General features: G+C 41.3%; 1 protein-coding gene across 2 annotated transcripts in view; it reads left to right on the plus strand.

The window, feature by feature from the left end:
• CNOT10 (CCR4-NOT transcription complex subunit 10) overlaps positions 1-22,483 on the plus strand; it is a 60,775-nt gene extending 38,292 nt beyond the window's left edge. The window contains exons 13-19 of one of the 2 annotated variants that reach the window (XM_061127681.1): positions 346-423; positions 14,302-14,415; positions 18,125-18,255; positions 19,176-19,211; positions 19,408-19,535; positions 21,018-21,093; positions 22,018-22,483. In XM_061127681.1, coding sequence (XP_060983664.1) covers positions 346-423; positions 14,302-14,415; positions 18,125-18,255; positions 19,176-19,211; positions 19,408-19,535; positions 21,018-21,093; positions 22,018-22,169 — 715 coding nt within the window. In that variant the 3' untranslated portion in view covers positions 22,170-22,483. Of the gene's footprint in view, positions 1-342; positions 424-14,301; positions 14,416-18,124; positions 18,256-19,175; positions 19,212-19,407; positions 19,536-21,017; positions 21,094-22,017 lie in introns of both variants that reach the window. The other variant, XM_061127680.1, reaches the window with a different exon arrangement.
• Positions 22,484-23,039: the final 556 nt, after the last annotated feature.

Consider the following 23,039-nt stretch of genomic DNA (forward strand, 5'->3'; position numbering starts at 1 on the left):
TTTTTAAAGCAGTAGGGGAAAGAAGCTAATACATGGTATAGCTTTTTTTTTAAATTTCTTGGCTGCACTGTGGAGCATGTGGGATCCCAGTTCCCCAGCCAGGGATCGAACCTGTGTCCGCTGCATTGGAAACACGGAGTCTTAACCTCTGGACCACCAGAAAAGTCCCTATGCTACAGCTTTAACATGTTAGTGATACTGCATTACTAAGTATTTTTCAGTTTGATTCTTTTACACTTTTTTCATAAAAAATTGCATGAGAGTAGGGATAGGGAGATGAAACTTTATCAGTATATTTGATTAGTTGTGCTCTTCATAATTAGGACTCTATCTTTATTTTAGCAGTAAAAGCCATGATGGAGACAAATGCATTCCAGCTCCACCTTCTTCCCCATTGAGAAAACAGGAGTTAGAAAACTTAAAGTGAGTATCTAAACAAAATTAGCATTGCATTGGTCCTTTATTTTGTTAATATTATGAATTGCATTGATTAAGTGTCAGATATTAAACCAACCTTTCAATCTTGTGATTTAACCCTACTAGGCAGGATGCATTACCTTTTTAATAAACTGTTGGAGTGTTTGCTCCCATGCTCACAAGGAAAGGTGGTCCATGTTCTTCATTCCTATAGATGTCTTGTTTAGGTTTTAGTTTCAGGGTTATGCTGAACATATGAATGAGTTGGGAAGTAACTTCCTCTGTTTTCTGAGAGTTTATCTGATGTAGGTGCTGCTCCTTCCTCAGATGATTGATAGAATTCACCAGTAAAACCATCTGAGCTAGGGTCTTCTTTGTGGGAAAGTTTCAATAGTGAATTTAAGTTCTTCAGTAGTTAAATGCTATTCAGATTTTCTATTTCATCTCTGTTAGTTTGGGTAAGTTATATTATTGCCTGTGTAGATTTATAAACCCCATTGTATTTGCTTTGAACAGTCATGTTTATGTTGAAAGAAACAGAGCAATCTTTTATGTCTAACTACATGAGTACCATTTCCTGATGATTCTAATTTTTGTATAAAATCATTTCCCTTCAATCTGAATATCTCCCATCATAGTTTTTCCTAAGGTTTTCTGTTGTTTTGTTTGTTTTCCTTTTTAAATCTAAAGTTGTCTTCATTTCATCTTCATTCTTGGAGGATCTTTTCTTTGAATAGAAGTATTTTAGGTCTTGTTCTTGTTTTCAGTCAGCTTTTTCAAGACGTCACTGCATTATCATCTGGCCTCCAGTGTCTGATCTCAGCCATTGTGTTAGAGGTGCCATTTTTCTGTCAACGTGGATTGTCTGTATTTCATTAGACTATGATGAATCTAAGTGGAGTTTTCTTTGTTTTTAACCTGCCTTGGTGTTAGCTGACTTTCTTAAATCTATAAATTTATCTTTCAACAAATTTGGGATATTTTTGACCATCATCTTTTTATGTTTTGGATATAGGATTAATGGTTCAGCGTCTCTTTAAGAATGATTTCAATAATAGGACTGCAAATTAAAATGGAATGAAAGAGCCATCATTGCTTATGTTTTCACCTACTACGTTGCAAAAAGTGACAAGAGTACAGTTGAGACATTTATATATTGCGGTTAGCATTGTAAATTTTTGGAAAGCATTTCATTTCATCACATTCTTTCCAACAAACATTAGTGCTAATCTGGTGCTTGCTGCAGGGGAATCAGGTAAAAGAAGAGGCACTGCTCTTAGAAGCAGATGGCAAACACTTAGGAGAAAACGGCATTACTTAGTAGGCCAGTTACCAGGTGGTGGGATTTGGGGCGTGTCCTTTCTTCTTGTGATAATTTGATTACCCTAATAAGTGGGGAATGACTTCACTTTAAAATTTTACATTTCTTTGAATCCAAGGTGTTCAATCTGATGCCAAAGTTTATTGATCACCTATGTTACTTTTACTGTGAACCTCCTGTTGGTAGTATTTACTGTTTTACTAAGGAAATTGACCTTTATCGTTTGTCATATAACACTGTTTCTGGTATTTAGTTATAAAACAGAGTTTCATTTATTAAGTGTTGTATTTATCAATCTTCTTTACTTTTTTTTCCATTTTGTGCGATGTTCAGAAAGGCCTTCTTGCCTCCAAGATTTAAAGAATAATTTAGCCACATTTTTCTAGCACTTTTTGTTACACTGTCACAACCACCAATCTAAATTTTTGTTTCATCTAGAATTTATTTTATATAAGCTTAATAATGTAAGGCTCTCTCCATGTTTCATGTAATTTTTCATAGTACATTTGACTAATTTCATTTACCTTTCCAAATAAAGCTTTGGACAGAGCTATAAAATGCTAAGATTTGTCTCTAAATAGTTTACAGTTACATTTTTATAAAATAATATATATGTGTGTCTGCATGAAAAAAGTCTGGAGGGGAGCTGTGTCAGAACCTTCATAGTGGTGGGATAACTGACGATTTTTATTTTGTTACTGGAATATCTGTTGCTTCCAGCTTTTAAAACATGAAGTTACTCCATTAATCTTAATGAGTCTCTTCGGAGGAAAGACTGGCTGTGTGCCCTTTTCTGGTCATGTATCGTCAGATCAGTGTGTTGATGGCATGGCGTTGAGCGAGCTTAGGGCTCCAGGCACCCTGTTCAACAAAGCAAGAGCCTTCTTTTTTGGCTGCACTGGGTCTTTGTTGCTGCCCATGGGCCTTCTCTGGTTGCAGCGAGCAGAGACTCCACACTAGCTGTGGTGTCTGGGCTTCTCTTGTGGGGCACAGGCTCAGTAGTTGTGGCGGACAGGCTTATTCGCCCAGACCAGGGATCGAACCTGTTCCCTGCCTTAGCAGGCAGATTCTTAATCACTGAACCACCAAGGAAGTCCAAACAGCAGCTTTTTATCTCTTTATTCTGGCAAATTCCCACTTTGCAGTAATATAACCTCTCTTTCCTGGGTTATATATATGTGTGAATTTCCACTGTATCTTATTTTCAGGAAGAAAGCATTAATCTTCTTATTATATGAAGAAAATCTAAGCTCTCAAATTTAGTTAGAAATGAGTTGGTCATTTAAGGTTTTAGAAGCAGCTTGTTTTTTGTTGGGTTTTTTTTTAACTTAAAGGTAATTAAATGTTTTTTTCCAAAGTTTTATTTAAATTTTCTTGAATTCTTATTTCTTATATGAGTCAGAAGATAGCAAAAAAATAAAAAATACTATGACAAATTACTGGTGAAACAATGACGAACAAAATATACAAAAGAATATAGCTATGGAGTGAAATAAAATGAAATTTAAAAAAGAATCAAATTCCAACCATATAGCTAAAATAAACTCACTATTTTTGTGAGTGGAAATGTGAAAAAAACAAAGCAAATTAAGTAAAGCTAATCTAGGTTTGGTATAAAGTGGGCTGATGTAAAGGGGTAGATTATAAATTTCAGCCAAGGCTGTATTTGGGAAAATGCTTTAAATTTGCCCCCCAAAATGTACAGTTTTTTCCCCCAATATGCCTACTGTTTTCTACAGATGTCTGTGTTTATGGAGCCACCCACATTTCATATTTACCTCAGGGTTCCTCTGTCTTTAATAGGTTACTTTGTAGGGTAAAGAATCCAGGTAAGGTAAAGGCTCCGCAGTGTGAAGTAAATCTTGGCCAGTCCTCTCCATTGGGCGGCAGCTGACCAGCTTCCTCTGTATCCTTCCAGTGAGATTTCTCATTACCATCCCAGCATATATATATGGATTTTTACACTACAGCCATAGCGTTCCACACTGCTCTGTACCTTACTTTTCGCATTTGCCAGTGCATCTGTAGAGATTGTTTGTATCAGTACAGAGCTTGGTTTCATTCTTTCTAATGGGTGCATACAATTGCATTATATGGGCGCATACAATTGCGTTATATGGATATGACTATTTAACATTGATTTATATTTAGTTATAATGTTGTCAGTCTTTGCTGTTATAAATAATGTTGCAGTGACTATTGTTGTATACAGTTAAGGGGAATCCTTAATGATGAAGGTATTTGCAGCAATATTTAAGTTGGATTTCATTTTTACAAGTTTATTTGAATGAGTGCTAATCTTGGGATTGCTTTATGTGTGCATGTAATTTAAGACATTTCTGATCCCACACTGGTTGAACAGCTACAGAGTTGTATAATTTAAATTTACTTTCTGTAAGTGGCACCGAAAGAGAGACGGGTATGTGCAGGGTGGCATTCATCCCCTCAGAGAGTGTTGTGCCTTTCACAACTGTTTGCTTTCCACACATTCTAGCAGGGGGATTGGTGGTTTTCAGAGAGAAAAAAAAAAATTACTTCCCTGTTTTAGTGGACAGGGACAGAGGGTTTCCATAGGGAATTCCATCATCATAAAGTAAGGTAAGATGGGTTTGCTGATACATACCAACCTTTTTTTCTTATGGAGCAGATGGGAGAAGGGAAATGGAACAAGATGGAAGGAGCCTTAGGGTAGATTTATAAAAAGAACTGCTGGACAAGGACAGTAGTAACCGTAGTGTGGAGACAAATGGTGTGGGGGAAGGAGTCGTAAAAGATTTGTGTCGTAATTTTCAAAGCTATAAAAGCTCCCAGCGTAGTTGGGTGTGTTAGAGGGCAGCTCCGTGGCAGCAGCCAGCTGTCTTCTGCAGAAAGGAGGAGCCTGAGCACATTGGTTCTCTGTTGAGATCCTGGAATTGTCAGAGATTTTATCTGTTTCTAGCCTGAATTCGTTTATGTGATTGGAAACGTGTATGAGGAGTGCATAGTTTAGTTTTTATGGACTATTATATTTGACCCCTCTGTGCTCTAATACCCAAGACACCAATGCAAAACCTCATTTCCTCTTTGCCAGCATAACTAATATGCAGTAAATTATCATGACTGTTCTAATGACCACTTCTTACTGTATGGATTCAGATTCAGACAGAGCTTCTTGACTAGTTTCCTTTTTTTTTTTTTTCGTTTGTGCATGAATGAAGATTGGTTCCCCCAAAACAATCATTCTAACCAAGTTACGGATATATTTTCAGAAGGCATAGGATACCTGAAGCAATTGTGAAGTTCTGTATTAAAATCAAGGTAGCTTTCAGAAAAAAATATTCTCAAAATTAAAACAGAAATTTACCCCCCAAGCAGGAAACAGTCTCAGAAATTAATAGTTTGATCATGAGGCTCAAATGAATTTAGAGATATTGATACATTGGGTCAAGAAGGCATATATATAATGACACTGCAAGAATATTCCTTTATTTCCTGAATCACCCAAAGCAAAGCCGTTGGTTTCATACGAGTAAGAAGACTCATGCACAGACACGCATACTCAGTCTCCCTGCAGTCTTGTTAAAGAAGCGCTCTGACTTACATCATTCAAGTGAAAGGTGATTCCATTTCTCAGTTTTTGTCTGAGAGAAATGAAAATTTGTCCACGTGAGAATTTTAAAGCAGCTTTACTTTTGACAGACAAAAAGTAGAAATAGCCTCAGCATGTATCAGTGGGAGATTGGCTTAACTAAATTGCTGTCTAGGAATACCCTAGTGGTCCGGTGGCTGGGACCAAGCTTCCATCGCAAGGGGCAAGTGTTTGATCCCTGGTCGGGGAGCTAAGATCCCACATGCCACTCAGTGCAACCAAAAATTTTTTTAACTTAAGTAGAGACTTCCCTGGTGGTCCAGTGGCTGAGACTCCACACTCCCAGCGCAAGGGGCCCGAGTTTGATCCCCTGGTCAGGGAACTAGGTCCTGTATGCCGAAACTAAAGATCCCACATGCCCCAGGTAAGATCGAGTGAGGCCAAATTAAATTTTTTTTAAAAATAAATAAATAAATAAATTACAGGCCACTCTGTATATTGGAATACTACTCAGCTGTGAAAAGGAACAAGCTACTGAGGCTCTAGTCAACATGATGTAAATTTCAAAACATTTTGTTTCTTCTTTTACTCAGTGTAAGGTGCGTACTGTATGATTCTATTTATACCATTTGTAAGATAGGCAGAAGCTATACTAACTTATGTTCATAGAAATCAAAACAGTGTTTAGGGAATTGACTGGAAGGAATCTATCTTTGTGGGGTGAAAGAAATATTCTGTATCTTAATTGGACTGGTGGTTACATGTATATGTTCAAACTTAGCAAGCTGTACATTTAAGATGATGTATTTTAAGATGATATAAAAATCATACCTAACTTAAAATGTTTTAAGAAATTTTGAAAATTTTTAAAGTTCATATAACTCTAAATATATTCTTTGGGGAAATACAATTAACCATTAATGATTCATAAATGGTCAGTTTCTCTGACATATCACTCATGGGGTGACATGTGGAAAATGGGGCGTTTTAACAGCAACAAAAAACTCTCCTTGTATTTTATGTGTATTCCTTAGACCCTAAAGCCTCAGTATCTAAAATCACAATCACTCATCACTGGGCCCTGAGCACATGGGACATGGCTCGTGAAAGGTACACAGTTCAGATATATGATGCACACCAATTTCACAACTTCTAAAACTGTAATATATGTCAGTAATGTTTTGTATTGATTATGTTGAAATGACAGTTTAGATATATTGGGTTAATTTTAAAATAATGAAATTAATTCCACCTGTTGTTGTTGTTTTTTTTTAATGTGTCTACTAGAAAATATAAAATAACACTCATGGCCCAGATTACATTTCTCTTGGTAGAAATGTGCTGCCTCCAAGGTTTTAGAACCACTTGACGTATTTGTATTTTTTGATACCTGGCTTTTACCACTGTGTGATACTGTTCCTATGCCAGTTTTCTCACACATGCCACAAAATTTAGCCAAGTGTTTCATCAGAAAAATTCATCTTTAAAAGGCCTAACTCCCAAATCACTCTTATAGTGCAAAAACATGTACAGGGTTGATATTTTGGCCATATGCTTTGATTTAAATACTAATGTTACCACATGCATTTGGGAAATAATGATGTTCTTACACACTATACACACCCGATATATTATAAGGGTTGACTTTTTACAGTATACAACCTAATATATTATAAGGGTTGACTTTTTTTAAGTCAATCATTTATTGACTGTCACTGATAAATTGGCTGAGCAGTAAAGAATCTGCCTGCAGCACAGGAGTCGAGGGTTCGATCCCTGGGTCAGGAAGATCCCCTGGAGAAGGAAATGGCAACCCACTCCAGTGTTCTTGCCTGGAGAATCCTGTGGATGGGGGAGCCTGGGAGGCTACAGTCCATGGGGTTGCGAAGAGTCGGACAGTACTTAGCAACTAAACAACAAAATAACTGATAACATATTTTTAAAACAGCTGTATTGAGATATGATCCACATACCATACAATTCACCTGTTTAAAGTGTACATCCCGTGATTGTTGGTTTATTCACAGCATTGTGCAGTCATCACCACAGTCAGTTGCAGAACCCCGCACCCTTTGGCTGTAACCCCTTTCTCTTCAGTCCACTCCCCAGCCTTAATCAATCCACTTTCTGTCTCTAGATTACCTGTGTTGCACTTTCCCGTGAATGGGATTATGTAATATGCAGGTTTTATGACTGGCTGCTTTCACTTACAATAATGTTTTCAAGGTTCATTCAAGTTGTTGCCTGTATCAGTATTTCATTCATTTTTATTTCTGAATGATATTCCGTTGTATGGATATACCACATTTTGCTTATTCATTCATTTTGGGTTGTTTCCATCTTCAGGCCACTAGGAATAACGCTGCTCTAAACATGCATGTCCAAGTCTCTGTGTAGACATGTTTTTATTTTTCTACCTAGAAGTGGGATTGCTGGGTCCCATGGTAACTATCTAATTATTTAAGGAATAACCAGACTGTTCTGTAAAGTGGCTGCCCTGCTTTTATAATCCTACCAGCCGTGTATGAGAGTGGCAATTTCTTCACATCCACACCAGCACTTGTTGTTCATCTTTTTTATTATATGGATACATTGTCGTGGGTGTAAAGTGGTATCTCACTGTGGCTTTGATTTGCATTTCCCTGAAACCTAATGATGTTGAGCATCTTTTCATGTGCTTATTAGACATCTATATCTTTTTCTTTAGAGAAATGTTTATTGAAATCCTTTGTCTATTTTTTAAAGGGGTTAGTTGTCTTTTTTATTATTGAGTTGTAAGAGTTACTTATATATTCTAGGTCCAGGGTCCTTATAAGATATATGACTTGTAAATATTTTCTCCAATTCTGTCTGTGGTCTTTTCAGGTCTTTTGCAGGTGTTTTTGAATCGCAAATATTTTTCATTTTGATGAAGTTCAATTTATGTTTTATTCTTTTATTGACCGTACTTCTCGTGTCATATCAAAGAATCCTCTGCCAAATCCAAGGTCATGAGATTTACCCCTATGTTTTCATCTAAGAGTTAAATAATTTTATTCAGCACTTACATGTAGGTCTTTGATCCATTTTGAGTTAATTTTTGTATATGATATGAGGTAAGGGCTCAACATATTAATCCTTTTGCATAGAAGTATCTTATTAATGGGTTTCCCTGGTAGCTCAGACAGTAAAGAATCCACCTGCAGTGTGGGAGACCTGGGTTTGATCCCTGGGTTGGGAAGATCCTTTGGAGGAGAGCATGACAACCCACTCCAGTATTCTTGCCTGGAGAATCCCATGGACAGAGGAGCCTGGCGGGCTACAGTCCATGGGGTTGCAAAGAGTCCGACATGACTGAGCAACTCAGCACATCTTATTAATCGTAAAGAGAGAAGTCCACAAGGTTAGTCACATTAACATTTTATTGTTGCGTGCTATTTTAATAACTGTCATGGGTATGTACAAAGTATTATATGTTGCATATTACAGGACATTTTTATTATTCATTCTGAGATTGTGATACTAGAGAACTTTTGATTTCTTAAAGATAAATTAGAGGCTTCTCTAGAACCTGGAAAAAAGTATAACAGAACTGGAAAAGGGCAAGAAATAATGTTGGGGCCAATATGGGAAATGTCTGTATGAGAAAATCGGAGCAAAGAATATAAAAATGAAATTTCAATTTGTCTTTTTTTTTTTTTTTTTGCTGACACAGTTAATTTCAATTTTTTTTTTTTTTTTTAGTAAGAGACTCAAAATGGATAAAAGGAAATGTTCAGACCAAATTTAACTCGGCCCAGTTATTCCACAAGTATAAATTATGGAACCTTAATTAGTTCTTATAGACTTCTGATGTGACACCCAGTGAATTATTTCCCATTCAGTTAAAAGGGACCTCCCATGGCCCAGTGTTTATAAAAGAAGATGAGCCAAACAAATGGTGGATAACATAAATATCACAGGCAGTTTTAGTGTACTTAAGGAATCCTATTTCTTTTGGTCTTAGCCAAGTACTTCTATTGTAGTGGGAGAGACATACCTAAAACAAGATCGTGGCTAATAATCTCCTGACTCTCATTTTGCTCTTGTTAGGGACTCAGCCCCGATTCAGTCTTTTAACTGGGTCTGATCCTACTGAAACGTGTTCATCTAGTAAACCCCTCCAAGAAAGGGAACCTGCCGGTGGGACCCATCCTTCATCTTATCAGCAGCTTGTCTTCACATAGCACGATTCACATCTGAGTCCCAGGACCCCATTTAGATGAATGGTGATCAGATTAATCACAAGCCAGGGTTGGGATAATTCTTCACTGGTCTCCCACTCTGGAGAAACCCCACAGGGCTCCTGCTGACTTTGGACAAATCGTTTAACCCATTTGGGCCTTTCTTTCCTCTTCTGTCAAGTTGGATTGAGTGATTTTACAGTCCTGCCAACGCAGAAGATGCTGTGTCTGTGACGGTTGCATTTTATTTGCTGCCTGGGGTAGGACTGGATTCCTTGAGATGCTAGATTTGGTTGAAAAGGAAAACTTCCTCAGATTTTTTGAGCTGGCCTTCTCTTGGTATTGGATTTGGGGTGTGTTTATCAGTAAGGCTGTTAGTAACAGAACAGTTATTAGAAAGCGAAATGTTTACAGAAGACATGAATCTTCAAATTTTAAGAGCTGGAGTTGACACGTTTAACCTTTTCTAGATTTTTGTAGGTAAATGGAAACAGTTTGAAATGTACATTAAAAAAATTTTTAAATCCAGTACCATATTCAGTTTGTTAGAAGAAATTCTTTATAGGATGTTTTGAGCCAATTTTTCAAATAACGTGTGTTATGAGGTCACTTTGTGAATTTATTTACATTTGATAAATGGTGACTGACTGTACTTACCCGCAGTGTAGCCTCTTTTGAGGTGGGTTGAGCTGTTTGCCAGCAAAGGTCCGTCTAGTCAAAGCTATGGTTTTTCCAGTAGTCATGGATAGATGTGAGAGTTCGACTGTAATGAAAGCTGAGCGCCAAAGAATTGATGCTTTTGAATTATGGTGTTGGAGAAGACTCTTGAGAGTCCCTTGGACAGCAAGGAGATCCAGCCAGTCCATGCTGAAGGAAATCAGTCTTGAATATTCATTGGAAGCACTGATGTTGAAGCTGAAACTCCAATGCTTTGGCCACCTGATGTGAAGAACTGACTCATTGGAAAAGACCCTGATGCTGGGAAAGATTGAAGGTGGGAGGAGAAGGGTCTGACAGAGGATGAGATGATTGGGTGGCATCACCGACTCCAAGGACATGAGTTTGAGTAAGCTCCGGGAGTTGGTGATGGACAGGGCGGCGTGCTGCAGTCTATGGGGTCGCAAAGAGTCGGACACGACTGAGTGACTGAACTGACTTTGCTGTTTCAGGCACTTGGTTTAGATTCATTTTACCCACAGACTACATGGCTTGACACATTTTAATGCTCAGTCTTAAGTGGCTTGTTGCTGTAGTTTGGTCCTTTAAGGAAAAGATTTTCCCCGTTTGTCTCCTTTCTTTGTTCTTTTTTGTTCTGTTCTTTACCAAGGGTTGGCATTCTGTGGCTCTAGAGCCAACTCCTCCAGCGTGTGGAGGAGCGGGCAGGGTCGTATAGGATCCCCCGCGGTGGAGGGGTACGCGGCAGGGCGGGGGAAACCAGCACGTCCCTTCCCCTGAGGTATAGTTCTTCCAGTCTGATGACCTGTCAGATCCACTGAGCCGTTGGTCAAGCAGATCGGACAGTGACTCGAGGAAGTGGTGGGGCAGGGTGGGGCGGAGGGGAGGGGTGATGTCAGTATTTTAAGTTGCAGCTATCAGAAGTGAAGTGATTTCTCCGGAGCCAAGCGTCTTTCTGGTGTGACCAGTTTGCAGGAATTACGCAGCGTGGAGTGTTGTCTCCCAAGAGGAAATGGAGGGTGAGCAAGAGGGTGGTAAGAGATGCCTTAGGGTGGATGGGAAGGCACTCGGAGAAGAGGTATATGAATGCTAGTTTTAGTTTCATGCGAGGAAATGTACTTTAATGTGATGACTCTCGAGCAGAGAGTTTTGCATTCACGTATTCAAGTATTTTTTAATAGGGAACTTGCTTTAACAGTAGAATCTTTCACCCTGTTCCAGTTTGACACGCTGTCTCATAGGGAAAAAGGTAAAAACCGAGGAAAATCAGTTTTTACCTCGTACATCAATATAGTTTGGGAAGCAGAATCCTGCTGCAAGTCTTACATGACTGATTTCTGGACCCAAAGTGGGCTTGACAGTGGGCTGGAGCAGTAATAGCCCCCCTACTGTCAGGAGAGGCCGGGGCAGGCTTTTCCCAGCACGCCTGCCCGAGGCGAGGCCTGTCCTAGACTCTGGCCCTGGAGCCTGTGTCTGGGAGCCGGAGAGGAGTCAGCTTCATCCGCAAGGTGGTCTGCCACCTGGGCAGGTGGGCGTCTGGGGGCCTGGAGAAGGAGATGGACAATGTTGAAAACTGTTACTCTTAACAGTGACGGCCTGTTAAACACCTACGCAGACACTGAGAAATTGCTCCAGCCTTTGTGTAGAAAACAAAAGATGCAAGCTTCTTCTGCTTTTAAGGAGCTTATGTTTTGCCCTGGCCTTTGGCAAGAGTCACAGATGGAAACAGATATTCAGTTGTGTGACTGTCATTCAAGTACTGTGAGTTGATGATGGCCTAGGGCCTCTAGAGACCTAGGCCTTTATTTTATTTTATTATTTATTTATTCTTGCTTGCACTGGGTCTTCATTGCTGCACACGCACTTTCTCCAGCTGTGGCAAGCAAGGGCTATGCTCTAGTTGTGGTGGGAGGACTTCTCTTGTTGCAGAGCACTGGCTCCAGGGTATGCAAGCTTCAGTCGTTGTGGCACATGGGCTTAGTTGCCCCACAGCATGTGGGATCTTCCCAGGCCAGGGATCGAACCAGTGTCCCCTGCATTGCAAAGCAGATTTTTAACCACTAGACCACCAGGGAAGCCCAAGACCCAGGCCTTTAAAAGTGATTCTTTTTCTTCATAAGCAGTGCATATCTGACTGATGAATGAATGCTTATTGCCATTCAAAAATAAGACTATAAATAAACCAAAAAAGGAAATTAAGTCACCCTAATCTCACCACACAGAGCTAACCACTGAAGTGCTCCTGAAAATAGGAGATAACTAGCCAGTGCCTCCCTCCTTTGGGCCCTGGAGTCTTCCATCACAGAGGACTCCCCCTGGGGGTCACTGCCACGGGATGGCCTTGTTAGTGAAGACAGCTGTTGGACACATGAAGATGATTGTAGGCTTGTCAGGAAAATCCCTTTGGTAATGACACTACTTGCTGCTTTTAAGTGACTCCCTTCTATGAACACGGTTTAGATTTTAAATTATGTGCTCTGTAACAAAATGTAAACTTGTAACATTTCAATTAAATTCTGTTTTCTTCCTGTTTAAAAAGGTAGATTATGGGACTTCCCTGGCGGTCCAGTCGTTAAGGCTCCATGCTCCCAGTGCAGGGACCGCAGGTTCTATCCCTGGTCGGGGAACTAAGATCCCTCGTGCCACACGATGCAGCCAAAAAATAAAAAGAGCAATAATAAATGATAAAAAGATAGGTTGCATGTGTGTGTGTAGCTTTGTATGCACTAGAAAAATCATAATATAATCTATTCTTTATACTTTATTTTTAGGGCAGTCTTACGAACTGACAAAGAAGCAGCGTGATAGCGTGGGAGACCCATGAATGGGGAGCCCGTGGTGTTGACTCTTTGTCCTGACCCTAGTCATATGCTCCAAGCTGGAGAATATATTTAGTCACTTTGGATCTGAGTTTCCACTTTGTCATGAAACAAGGACCCACACTAGGCAATCTTCTCGCCCTTATCATCACAGCCTCAGGCCATAAATCTTAGTCTCCTCCTGCCAGTCTACTATTCTGCATTGTTAGGGGTTGAGGGGCTGCTTTTCCTTTAGTGGACAATTTTCTAAGGTTCCAGCAACCAGGACTGAGGCAGTGAGGAGGAACCAGGCTGCTTCTGAGTTTGCCCGCCTGTGGTTTTACCAGAGGGGCATTTCTAGTCAGAGAATTTCAGAGTACTAGAAAGCCATGTTGCTAGGATGGCCACATTCTTCTCAGACTGAAATTACACCCGGAGTGCACTTCATGATACACATATGTATTGTAATTTGTAAACATAACTCAGAACCCCGTATCTAATGTCAGGTCATTTGTGGTTGGCCATTCAGACCTCATTTCTATTTGACAAGGGTTTATTTTAAGATTGCTTTGTGGAGCGGTTGTTTAACATTCAAATGATCTATTAGTGTCAAGTCTTTAGCTAGACTCCTTTTAAATGAGCTGCCCGTTAAGTAGAAAACTAAACAGAAGTTTATGTTTCCAGCCCAACCTAGCAAAATCAGTGTAACTTACATTTTTTATCTTCACATTTATTCATCCTTTTTTTTTGGTCTTGAATATTCATTTAGGATAATAGTACCTATGTGAATGAAATTCTTTTAGTTACTGTTGATACTGTGGCTTAGCAAAAGCTGTAGACTTCTTAATAGTTTCAGAGAAGAACGCTTTACAGTAAGCTTAGCTTACTGTAAAAAAATGGATTTTTTTACATCCGAAAAAGTGGATTTTTCTGTAAGTTAATTGTTTCTTAGCAGAGTCGCAAATGTGCTTCCATAGCTTTATTTCTAGGATGTTAAAAGAAATGTTCTATGGGAGTAAGTTCCCATGAGGCAATTAACATTTTTTTTTACAGGCTAAGTATATATTGTTAACTCCAGCGGGTTATTTCGTGGGAGATGGGATGGAAGCCAAAGATGATTTAGGTCAACAGCTAAACTGAGCCTCGGGTGGTGGTTTGTACATCCTTCTAATTCTTAGCATTAGCACCGTGGCTTCCGCTCTCCTTGCCTGGCGTCCAGGTTGCCACACTGGCAGTCCGGGCCGTCCTTTCCTGTGTAGCAGACATCACCCTCGCCACCTGTGACTCGGGTCTCCTCGGCCCACGCCTTTTGTCTTCCAGATGCTCCATACTGGCCTGCAGTGCCTACGTGGCTCTGGCTTTGGGTGATAACCTTATGGCTCTGAATCACGCAGATAAACTTCTTCAGCAGCCCAAGCTGTCAGGATCTCTGAAGTAAGTGTGACTCACCCTGTGTGTTTGTTTTGTTTGGAGGGTTCCCGTGAGTCTGTGGTGCATATTGCCTCTCGGACTTCCCCGGTGGAATGTAAATTATCTTAGGGAAAGCAAAAAAGTTTCTTAGTTTGCTAATTTTTTGTGTTTGGTAGTGAAACTTTTTTTTCACTTGTTGCACCGCGAGGGTTATTGGAAACGGCATTTGCCATACTGTGCATGAGAAACCAGAAACTCTGGACCCTGTTTTCTGGGTCTGAGGGGGCACATTATCACATACTAGCTCCCAAAACAAGCTGAGTCCTCGGTGAAAAGACCCACATGAAAAGGAGTTTGGTCAACAGGATAAATCTGCTTTGAATTTAAAATATTTTCCCAAACAGCTGCACCATTTCCAGAGAACATGAGTCTTATTTAAACTCTTCAGATGCCTCTTCACTATTAATGTCATTGTCACTCTAAAATTTTCTAAAGCCCATCATCTTTTCTTTTATGAAAATTGAGTAACATGCAGCATTCTTTGAATCTTTGTATGATGCTGATGCTGGAAATTTTATCCAAGACCATGGGTACTCTGCAGAACATCAGGACAGTTGTTTTTACACCCTTCCTTTATGTACATAGTTACAATTTCCAAAATACCTTCTTTTCCCTTGCAGTGGCCTTTGTTTATAACATGCAACACTTAGAACTGTGAGGTCATACCCTGAGGAACAGTTCTGTAAATGTTTATTTTTGCCTTTTATAAAGGTATTACTTTATACAAGTATCTAAAGTTAACATCGATTGGGACTTCCCTGGCGGTCCAGTGGTTAACACCCCGTGTTTCCATGACAGCGAGGCACAGATTCGATCCCTGGTCAGGGAACTAAGATTCTATAGGGTGCACAGTGAGCCCCCCCCCGCCCCCCGGCAAAACAAAAGAGCATCCAGGAACATAGAGACTGTCACTATTCAAGTATGAGCGCTCCCGCTCTCCTGTGAGAAAATCTCGTCGACTCTCCAGGCCTGGAGGGTCCTGGGCTGGAGATCAAGGCAGTCGGGTTGCCTCTAAGGCACCCTCCTGTGGCCCAGCGCTGAGAAGTACCAGCCAGGAGCCTTGGCCTGTGCCTACCAGACACCCGCTGCTCAGACTATGCTGTGCCTGGCCATTGGTAGAGCAGAGTTTTGTGTGTGTGTTTATTTTTAACAGAAATGAAACACAAATCCTCGCTGCTTTTTTTTTTTTAATTCTCTGACATGGTCATCACTGTTGTCAAATAAACCTAATTAGATTCTTTCCTTGGCATTTGTGGGAGGGTTTTCAACCGCCTTTATCAGCTTCTTTCCTCTGAACATCAAAGCAACAACATTCTTGGGTTTTATGATTTCTTGAGGGATTGGCCAAGCCATGTCTGATCATTCCATCTATAATTCTCTTTAACCATTCTGTCCTCATCTTTGGTTCCTAATCACTAGGCAGAACCCCCATCTCTGCAGTGAGGATAAGCCTTTCTGCCTTAGACAGCCCAGGTACCACGGCCACTTTACCTTCATGTACTCGTCCGAAGGTCTGGGCTTTGGGTGTCCATGAAGGCATTTAATTGTTTTTTTGTTTTTTTTTTTTGTTGTTGTTTTTTAAAGTAAATTCACAGAATTTGAAGTGGTTTGAAGTGGTTCTCTGAATTTGTATGTTTATGGGTGGGAGGAGGGTATTTTTATGTTTTTATTTTTTTTGGCCTTGCCAGGGCGTGTGGGTTCTCAGTTCCCTGACCGGGAGTCGAATCTGCACCTCCTGCTTGGAAGCATGGAGTCCTAACCACTGAACCACCAGGAAAGTCTAATGTGTCTCTGTTTTGTAACAATTATTGGCTTATCGATTCTGGCTTAATGCAATTTTTAAAATATCTTATTTCAAAGTATATTTAAAGTTACTGATTTTTTTAAGTTGTCATTCCTGTTAGGGTATCTGGTGGGGAAGCAAAATAGAAGAGCATTACATATAAAATAGATTAGTAAGAACCTAATTTGTAGCACAAGGAACTCCATGCTCCGTGCTGACCTACACGAGAATAGAGTCTAGCGAACAGTGGATATATGTAAATGTATAACTGACGTACTTTGCTGTAAGCAGGAACTAACACAACGTTGGAAATCAACTCTACTCCACTAAAAATTAAAGAAGCGGGGGCATTACAGCTCCTGCTAGTTAGAAGAAAGAAATTGCTTAATAAAGAGATAGCTCTTAAGAAAAAAAGAGAGAGAGATGAGATGGCTCTTGGGAATTCCCTGATGGCCCAGTGGTTAGGACTCGGCACTTTCACTGCTGAGGGCCTGGATGTGATCCCCGGTCAGGGGATGGAATTCCACAGGCCATGCAGCACAGCCAAAGAAGAAAAGAAAGAGAAATGCTCTTGAGTGTGCATAAATCCCAGAAACTGGTCAAATTGGAAAGAGTCTAAGGTTTGAGGACTCAAGGTCCATGTGGACAGACTCAGTTGGGCCAGGCTGGCTAAAGGAGTTGGGGACTGAACTGGCCTTTCAGAGGAGTTAGGGTTCAGCCCGGCTTTGCAGCCCAGGAGGCAAGGCTGCAGGCAGCGCAGTGGGGTGTCCGCCCAGGTCAGGGACGGGAACAGAGGAACCTTTGGGGGAGTGAGATGTTGACTGAATACAGGAAAGCGGAACCCAACTGTGGAGAGCTTTTAAATCTACAAAAGTTTAGTTTAGTTTTGTTCTCAAGTAGAAAGAGTCATTAAGATTTTGAGCAAAGGTGTATTGTGTCTAAGGCTGTTTTAATTTTGAAAAATCAATCAGATGATCTTGGGGAAAATGGCTCAAAGCAAGACACTTGAAGAACCAGGTCCAGCTGACAGCAGCTGGACCCAGAAGAGAGGATGTGAAGGGGAGGAAGAAGTGAAGCTGATCCAGGGACTTCCCGCATGGTCCGGTGGTTAGGAATCTGCCTGCCAATGCGGGGGACACAGGTTCTATCCCTGGTCGGCAAAGATCCCACATGCCGCAGGGCAGCTGAGCCTGAAGCCCATGTCCTACAGCCACTGAAGGCTGTGTGCACCTCGAGCCTGTGCTCTGCAACAAGAAAGGCCATGCGTGAGACGCTCATGCCCCGCAGCTAGAGTAGCCCAGCTCGCCTCAACCAGAGAGAGCCCACATGCGGCAACGAAGACAGACCCAGTGCAGCCAAAGTTATACATAAAATTTAAAGGGGAAAAAAAAGACAGACCCAGTGCAGCCAAAGTTATAAATAAATTTAAAGGGGAAAAAAAAGACCCAGTGCAACCAAAGTTATAAATAAATTTAAAGGGAAAAAAAAACAAATTTGGGTTGATCCAACCCAAATCTAGTCTGGTGCCCTAGTGCCTTCTGACTGATCTGGCAGCACAGGCTGGAGAACCCTAACTCTGATCCTCCACTCCCAGGGCACATATCCTAGGATCTGCCACTTCCTTCAGAACTTCATCACTCCCTTATGGTGTTTTCTGTATACATAGAGGAGCATACATTTGTCAACAATATTTTAAATTTTTATTGAAATACAGTTGATTTACTGCCCACTTTATTTTTTTTTCCAATTATTTTTATTAGTTGGAGGCTAATTACCAAGTGATTCTTAACATATGTGAAATTTTTACATATACACCAGATTATTTTATACATTGGGTATTTTGGTGATGACCTATGTTTCAATTTGGAACCCGTTTTTTTTTCATTTCAGGTTCCTGGGTCATTTATATGCTGCAGAAGCCCTCATCTCTCTGGACAGAATCTCTGATGCTATTACTCACTTGAATCCGGAGAATGTCACTGATGTCTCCTTAGGGATCTCTTCAAATGAGCAGGACCAAGGTTAAGGAAGACATGTTTGATCAGAACTCTTCACCATTTCCACTGCCTTTCCATTGTAACTCAGGATGTATAGAAATTTAAGGGCACGGTTGTGAAGGGAAGGGAGTTTTAGGTCGGCAGTCTGTAGTTTAGGCTGTACTTACTATGTATTAATTGCTAAATTCTAACTTTTGAAACGCTGATGGTGTTAGAGCGATTCGTTTTTTTGTTTGTCTGTTTTTTAATATTTATTTATTTGGTTGTTTGGAGCCTTAGTTGCAGCATACAAACTCAGTTGCAGCATGTAGGATCTAGTTCTCTGGGGATTGAACCTGAGCCCCCTCCTTTGGGAGCATGGACTCTTAACCACTGGACCACTGAGGAAGTCCAGAACAATTTGTTTTGATTCTTATACTGTGTTTTTCTCTGTGGAGGGATTCCACAATCCCGGGGAGAGTAAAAACACATTCAAAAGTCAGTTTTAAATCATGGCTAAATTTTTGAGGGAGCAAGACTAGAATTTCCTTTATTCGAGGTTATTTCTCAAACTTGTGGTGGTGGGTGGGAGGTGGCATTCTCGAGTCTTTTATTAGAACCTGTGTGCTTAGTTGCTCAGTCATGTCTGACTCTTTGCGACCCCATGGACTGTAGCCCGCCAGGCACCTCTGACCATGGTTTCTCCAGGGAAGAATATTGGAGTGGGTTGCCATGCCCTCCTGCAGGTCATCTTCCCAACCCAGGGATCGAACCCAAGTCTCGCACATTGAGGGCAGATTCTTTACCATCTGAGCCACCGGTGTTATTCGAACCTCCACTACATAAAAAAGGAAATACTGTGACAGATTTCCATTTAGATTTCCATTTCATAAAGAAAATGTAAGTTTTTGGAAAATATACTCTTTTTGTCTGGCCCCCTCAGATTTATCTTCGTGTCTTTGTAGGATCAGACAGAGGTGAAAATGAAGCGATGGAATCCTGTAAGTAAGACATTTTGTAAAGACTTCAGTAGCCCAGACTGCTTCCCAAAGACTCGCCCTCGAGCCTCCGTGGCCTTCCTCTGTCCGCCCGAGGAGGATAGCCGGGTGTAAATCCTGGGCAGCTTCGCGGGCGGTGGAGGGGTTGCCTCCGTGCCCCCGGCCCGGCCTCTTCACGCGGGTCTGCTCTTCTCCCCAGCTGGGAAACGGGCCCCTCAGTGCTACCCCAGTTCCGTCAACTCAGCCCGGACAGTGATGCTGTTCAACCTGGGCAGCGCCTACTGCTTGAGGAGTGAGTATGACAAGGCCCGGAAGTGTCTCCACCAGGTGAGGCTGGGCCAGGGCCGGGCGTCCTGTGGAGCAGGCGCAGGGGGCTTGGGGTTGCTGGGCTCTGTCGTCCTGTTTGCATTCTGACGTCTGGTCGGTTTGTTAAACATGGGAATAGGACTCCTCCAGACATACTCTTTTTAAAAATGATTTACTTGGCTGTGCCGGGTCTTAGTTGCGGATGCAGGATCTTTAGTTGCAGCATGTAGGTTCTAGTTCCCTGAGCAGGGATCGAACTCAGGCCCTGCACCGGGAGCACGGAGTCTTAGCCACTGGACCACCAAGGAAGGCCCCAGACATATTCTTGCAAGGTACACAACGGACTGTTGCGGCAAATGAACCTAGGCACCTAATGGAGAGTTTTCCTGAAGATTTTAATCATCAATATTTCCAAAGATTGTTAACCACATCTATACCAGTGTTCAATCAAATCAGTAATGGTATTCCATATAGTTGAACCCAAGGCAGCTGTAAACCTTGCATACTAAAACAATAACATATCTGAGACATATTTTAAGTGAAAAGAACAAATAAATGCACAACAGTTTTTATGTAATCCTGTGTATGCATAAAGGATCTCTGGATGAAAACGCCAGAAACTGCTAACATTGGCTCCAGGAGAGGTGCTGTGTAGCTGGAGCACTGAGATGGGAGACTGTTCCCCGGACACCTGTTTGCTTTGTAGTTTTGAATTGCGTGAATCTCTGTCCACTCAAAAAGTTAAATTACAGGTACGCCTTTTTAGGAAGAAGGGTTCAAAAAAAAAAAAAAAGAAGGGTTCACAAAGTCAGTACCCAAGAAATTCTGCACACAATAAAAGTTCCTGGCGCCGTGTAACTGAACTAGACCTCTGACTTCTCCCACCCAGAGGGGCTGCATCAGCAGGTCTCGGGGGAACTTTTGATCAGGGCTCTTGAGGTCCCCTGCCCGTCCTCGGACCAGTCACAGGCAGGGACCCAACCTGTAGTAGGGGAATAGGTACTGCCATCGGGGCAGCCGCAGAGGGGTTCCACAGAACTGTAAAGGGCTCATCCTCAGATGCATTGTTCTTGGCAGTCCAGTGGTTAGGTCCACGCTTCCACAGTAGGGGGCATGAGTTCAATCCCTGGTTGGGGAACTAAGATCCTACAAGGCGCAAGGCACGGCCAAAACAAAACAAAAAACAAGCATAGGCAAGAGCTGGAAGAATCCCAAGCAGGAAAAGACCAAGAGGGAAGCAGCTCTTTCTCCTGTTAAGAACTCATTATGGATTAGGCAAGGGAAGATAAATATGTACTAAAAATTACATGTCTAGTTTAATTGGGAGGGATGAAGACAAAGAACTAGGGCCATCCGAGCAGAACTGTAGTGTCCCAGTGAGCTCGAGTAGGTTTGCTGACTCGACATTGGTAGGTTGACATTCTTTTTCTTTTTTGGCATTACTCGGAGTTTGTATCTTAAGCTACCGGTTTCTCATGGGTCTCTCTTTTGTTTTGAGTGAAGGCGGCCTCAATGATCCATCCCAAAGAGGTGCCCCCTGAAGCCATCCTGTTGGCTGTCTACCTTGAGCTACAGAATGGTGAGTGGTTCTTCTCTTGACTGTAGCCCTGCAGAGAGCCAGAGATTTTTGGTGTCTGCTCTTTCTCTTAGAAACGGAAAAGATGTTACCCATCACATTCTTCTAACCAAGGGAGTTTCTGGTATCTTGCAAATTCCTACTTCTTGCAGGTTAAGTGTATATCCCTTTATCTGTGAAAATGAAGAGTAGCATAACTTCTGACAATTATAATTAATCTCTGCTAATTAACCTTTCTCTCAGGAATCCAAGTAACTCTTAATTGAGAACCTGAGACAGAATGCAGTGGCTTTGGCTTGTACACCTTAGTGTTTAAAACACAGATGTCGTTAATAAGCTTTGCCGTAAGCCAGTTCCTGCTGAGGACTTTTTATTCAAGCCTAAATCCAGGTCATGCCTCTGGGGGCATATATGACCTAGAAGAAAGGCTGTGGGCCCTACATGGGAAATGGTGTGACGTAGAAGAGGAGAGCTGAATGGGAGAGATAAGGGGGGACAGAAGCATGAAGGGGTGTTCATCATACCCCCTTGCTGATCATGGAAATCCTTACAAGCCTCCCCTCTTTTTATTGCTGAAGAAGGTGCATTTTTATTGCTTAAGACGGCACCCAGCAGGCCTCGTCCTCCTGAAAGGCATGGCAGGGTTAGTGCACAGTCTAGAGCCCTTTTAAGTTCTCAAACTGGGCTCTACCTTAAAATAGAGGCAGAGTGTTTAACAATTCTGTCCCCCCGCTCACACGCTAAATTTCTTAAATCAGAATTTCCCAGGATGGTGCAGGGGGCATTGCGTGATTCTAGCGTGTAGCAGCGGTTGCAGACCGCTGCTCTTCTCCATCATCTTTTCCTCTCTTTTGAGACTTGATGGGCTTGCTTTGTTAGGTGGTGCTATTGTTACATGCTTTTTTGTAATGGGAAATGTTTTTATAGGTAATACCCAGCTGGCCTTACAGATCATCAAAAGGAATCAGCTGCTCCCTGCAGTGAAAACACTCTCTGAAATGAGAAAGAAGCCAGTGTTCCAGCCCGTCCACCCGATCCAGCCCATCCAAATGCCAGCGTTCACTGTGCAGAGAAAATGATAGTTTGCTCGTGGAAAACTGTTTACCTGAGACCCAGGGGAATATTTACAAGCCTTTTTAGTTGTATCACAGCAAAATGAATAAAAGACAGATGCTGAAGGGTGCTAGTTTTGAAGACACAATTTTGAAACAATTTTAACCCCTGATTTTTATTTTATTTTTTTTTTTAATTTTTTTGGCTGGAAGCTTACATACAGTTAAGGATTCACAAACTCATTTTCATCTGTTTTCCATATAATCTTTGCTGGATTATTCATTTTACGCCATTATGTGATATATCTGTCAAAGGCAATTAAAACACAGTCTTATCAGAACAGTCTTGTTAAATACATTTTGTCTTTTTCTCAGTGGTTACAGTATGTTGGCATTCGAGATTTCATGTTAAAGTTTTTTGTTTTTTTTTTATGTTAAAGTTTTAAAAATGGAGAGCACATCGTGAGCAGAGGAGTAGCCAGTCCAGAAGTTGCGCAGGGCAGAAGGCGGGGAAGGCTGCCATGTCATAAGCCTAGTTGTGACTAAAGGGGCCAGAAAATGCATCGTAAGACCCATAAGCCTAGTCAGGTTGGGTTAAGAAGTGATGACTGATAGGAATTAATTATGGCTTAAAAACTACAGATGAAGACAAACAACATTCAGGGCACTGGTCATGTTCACCCTCCTGTACCCTTAGGCAGAAGCACCAGTTAGGGAGTCTGTTAGCAGGGAGTTCATCACTAGTCTCTTTGCAGATGCAAAGGAGAACTTAAAAGCTGCTTTCTCATAAGAGACAGGTATGTGTTGCAGGATTGACCTGGCCAGAATTTGTCGATAGGGTCAATACATTAAACTTAAAAGCAGGAAAAACAAAACACGCTACACACTGACTTTGGA

This window comes from Dama dama, chromosome 24 (genome assembly GCF_033118175.1).
Source record: "Dama dama isolate Ldn47 chromosome 24, ASM3311817v1, whole genome shotgun sequence".
Taxonomy (NCBI): Eukaryota; Metazoa; Chordata; class Mammalia; order Artiodactyla; family Cervidae; genus Dama; species Dama dama.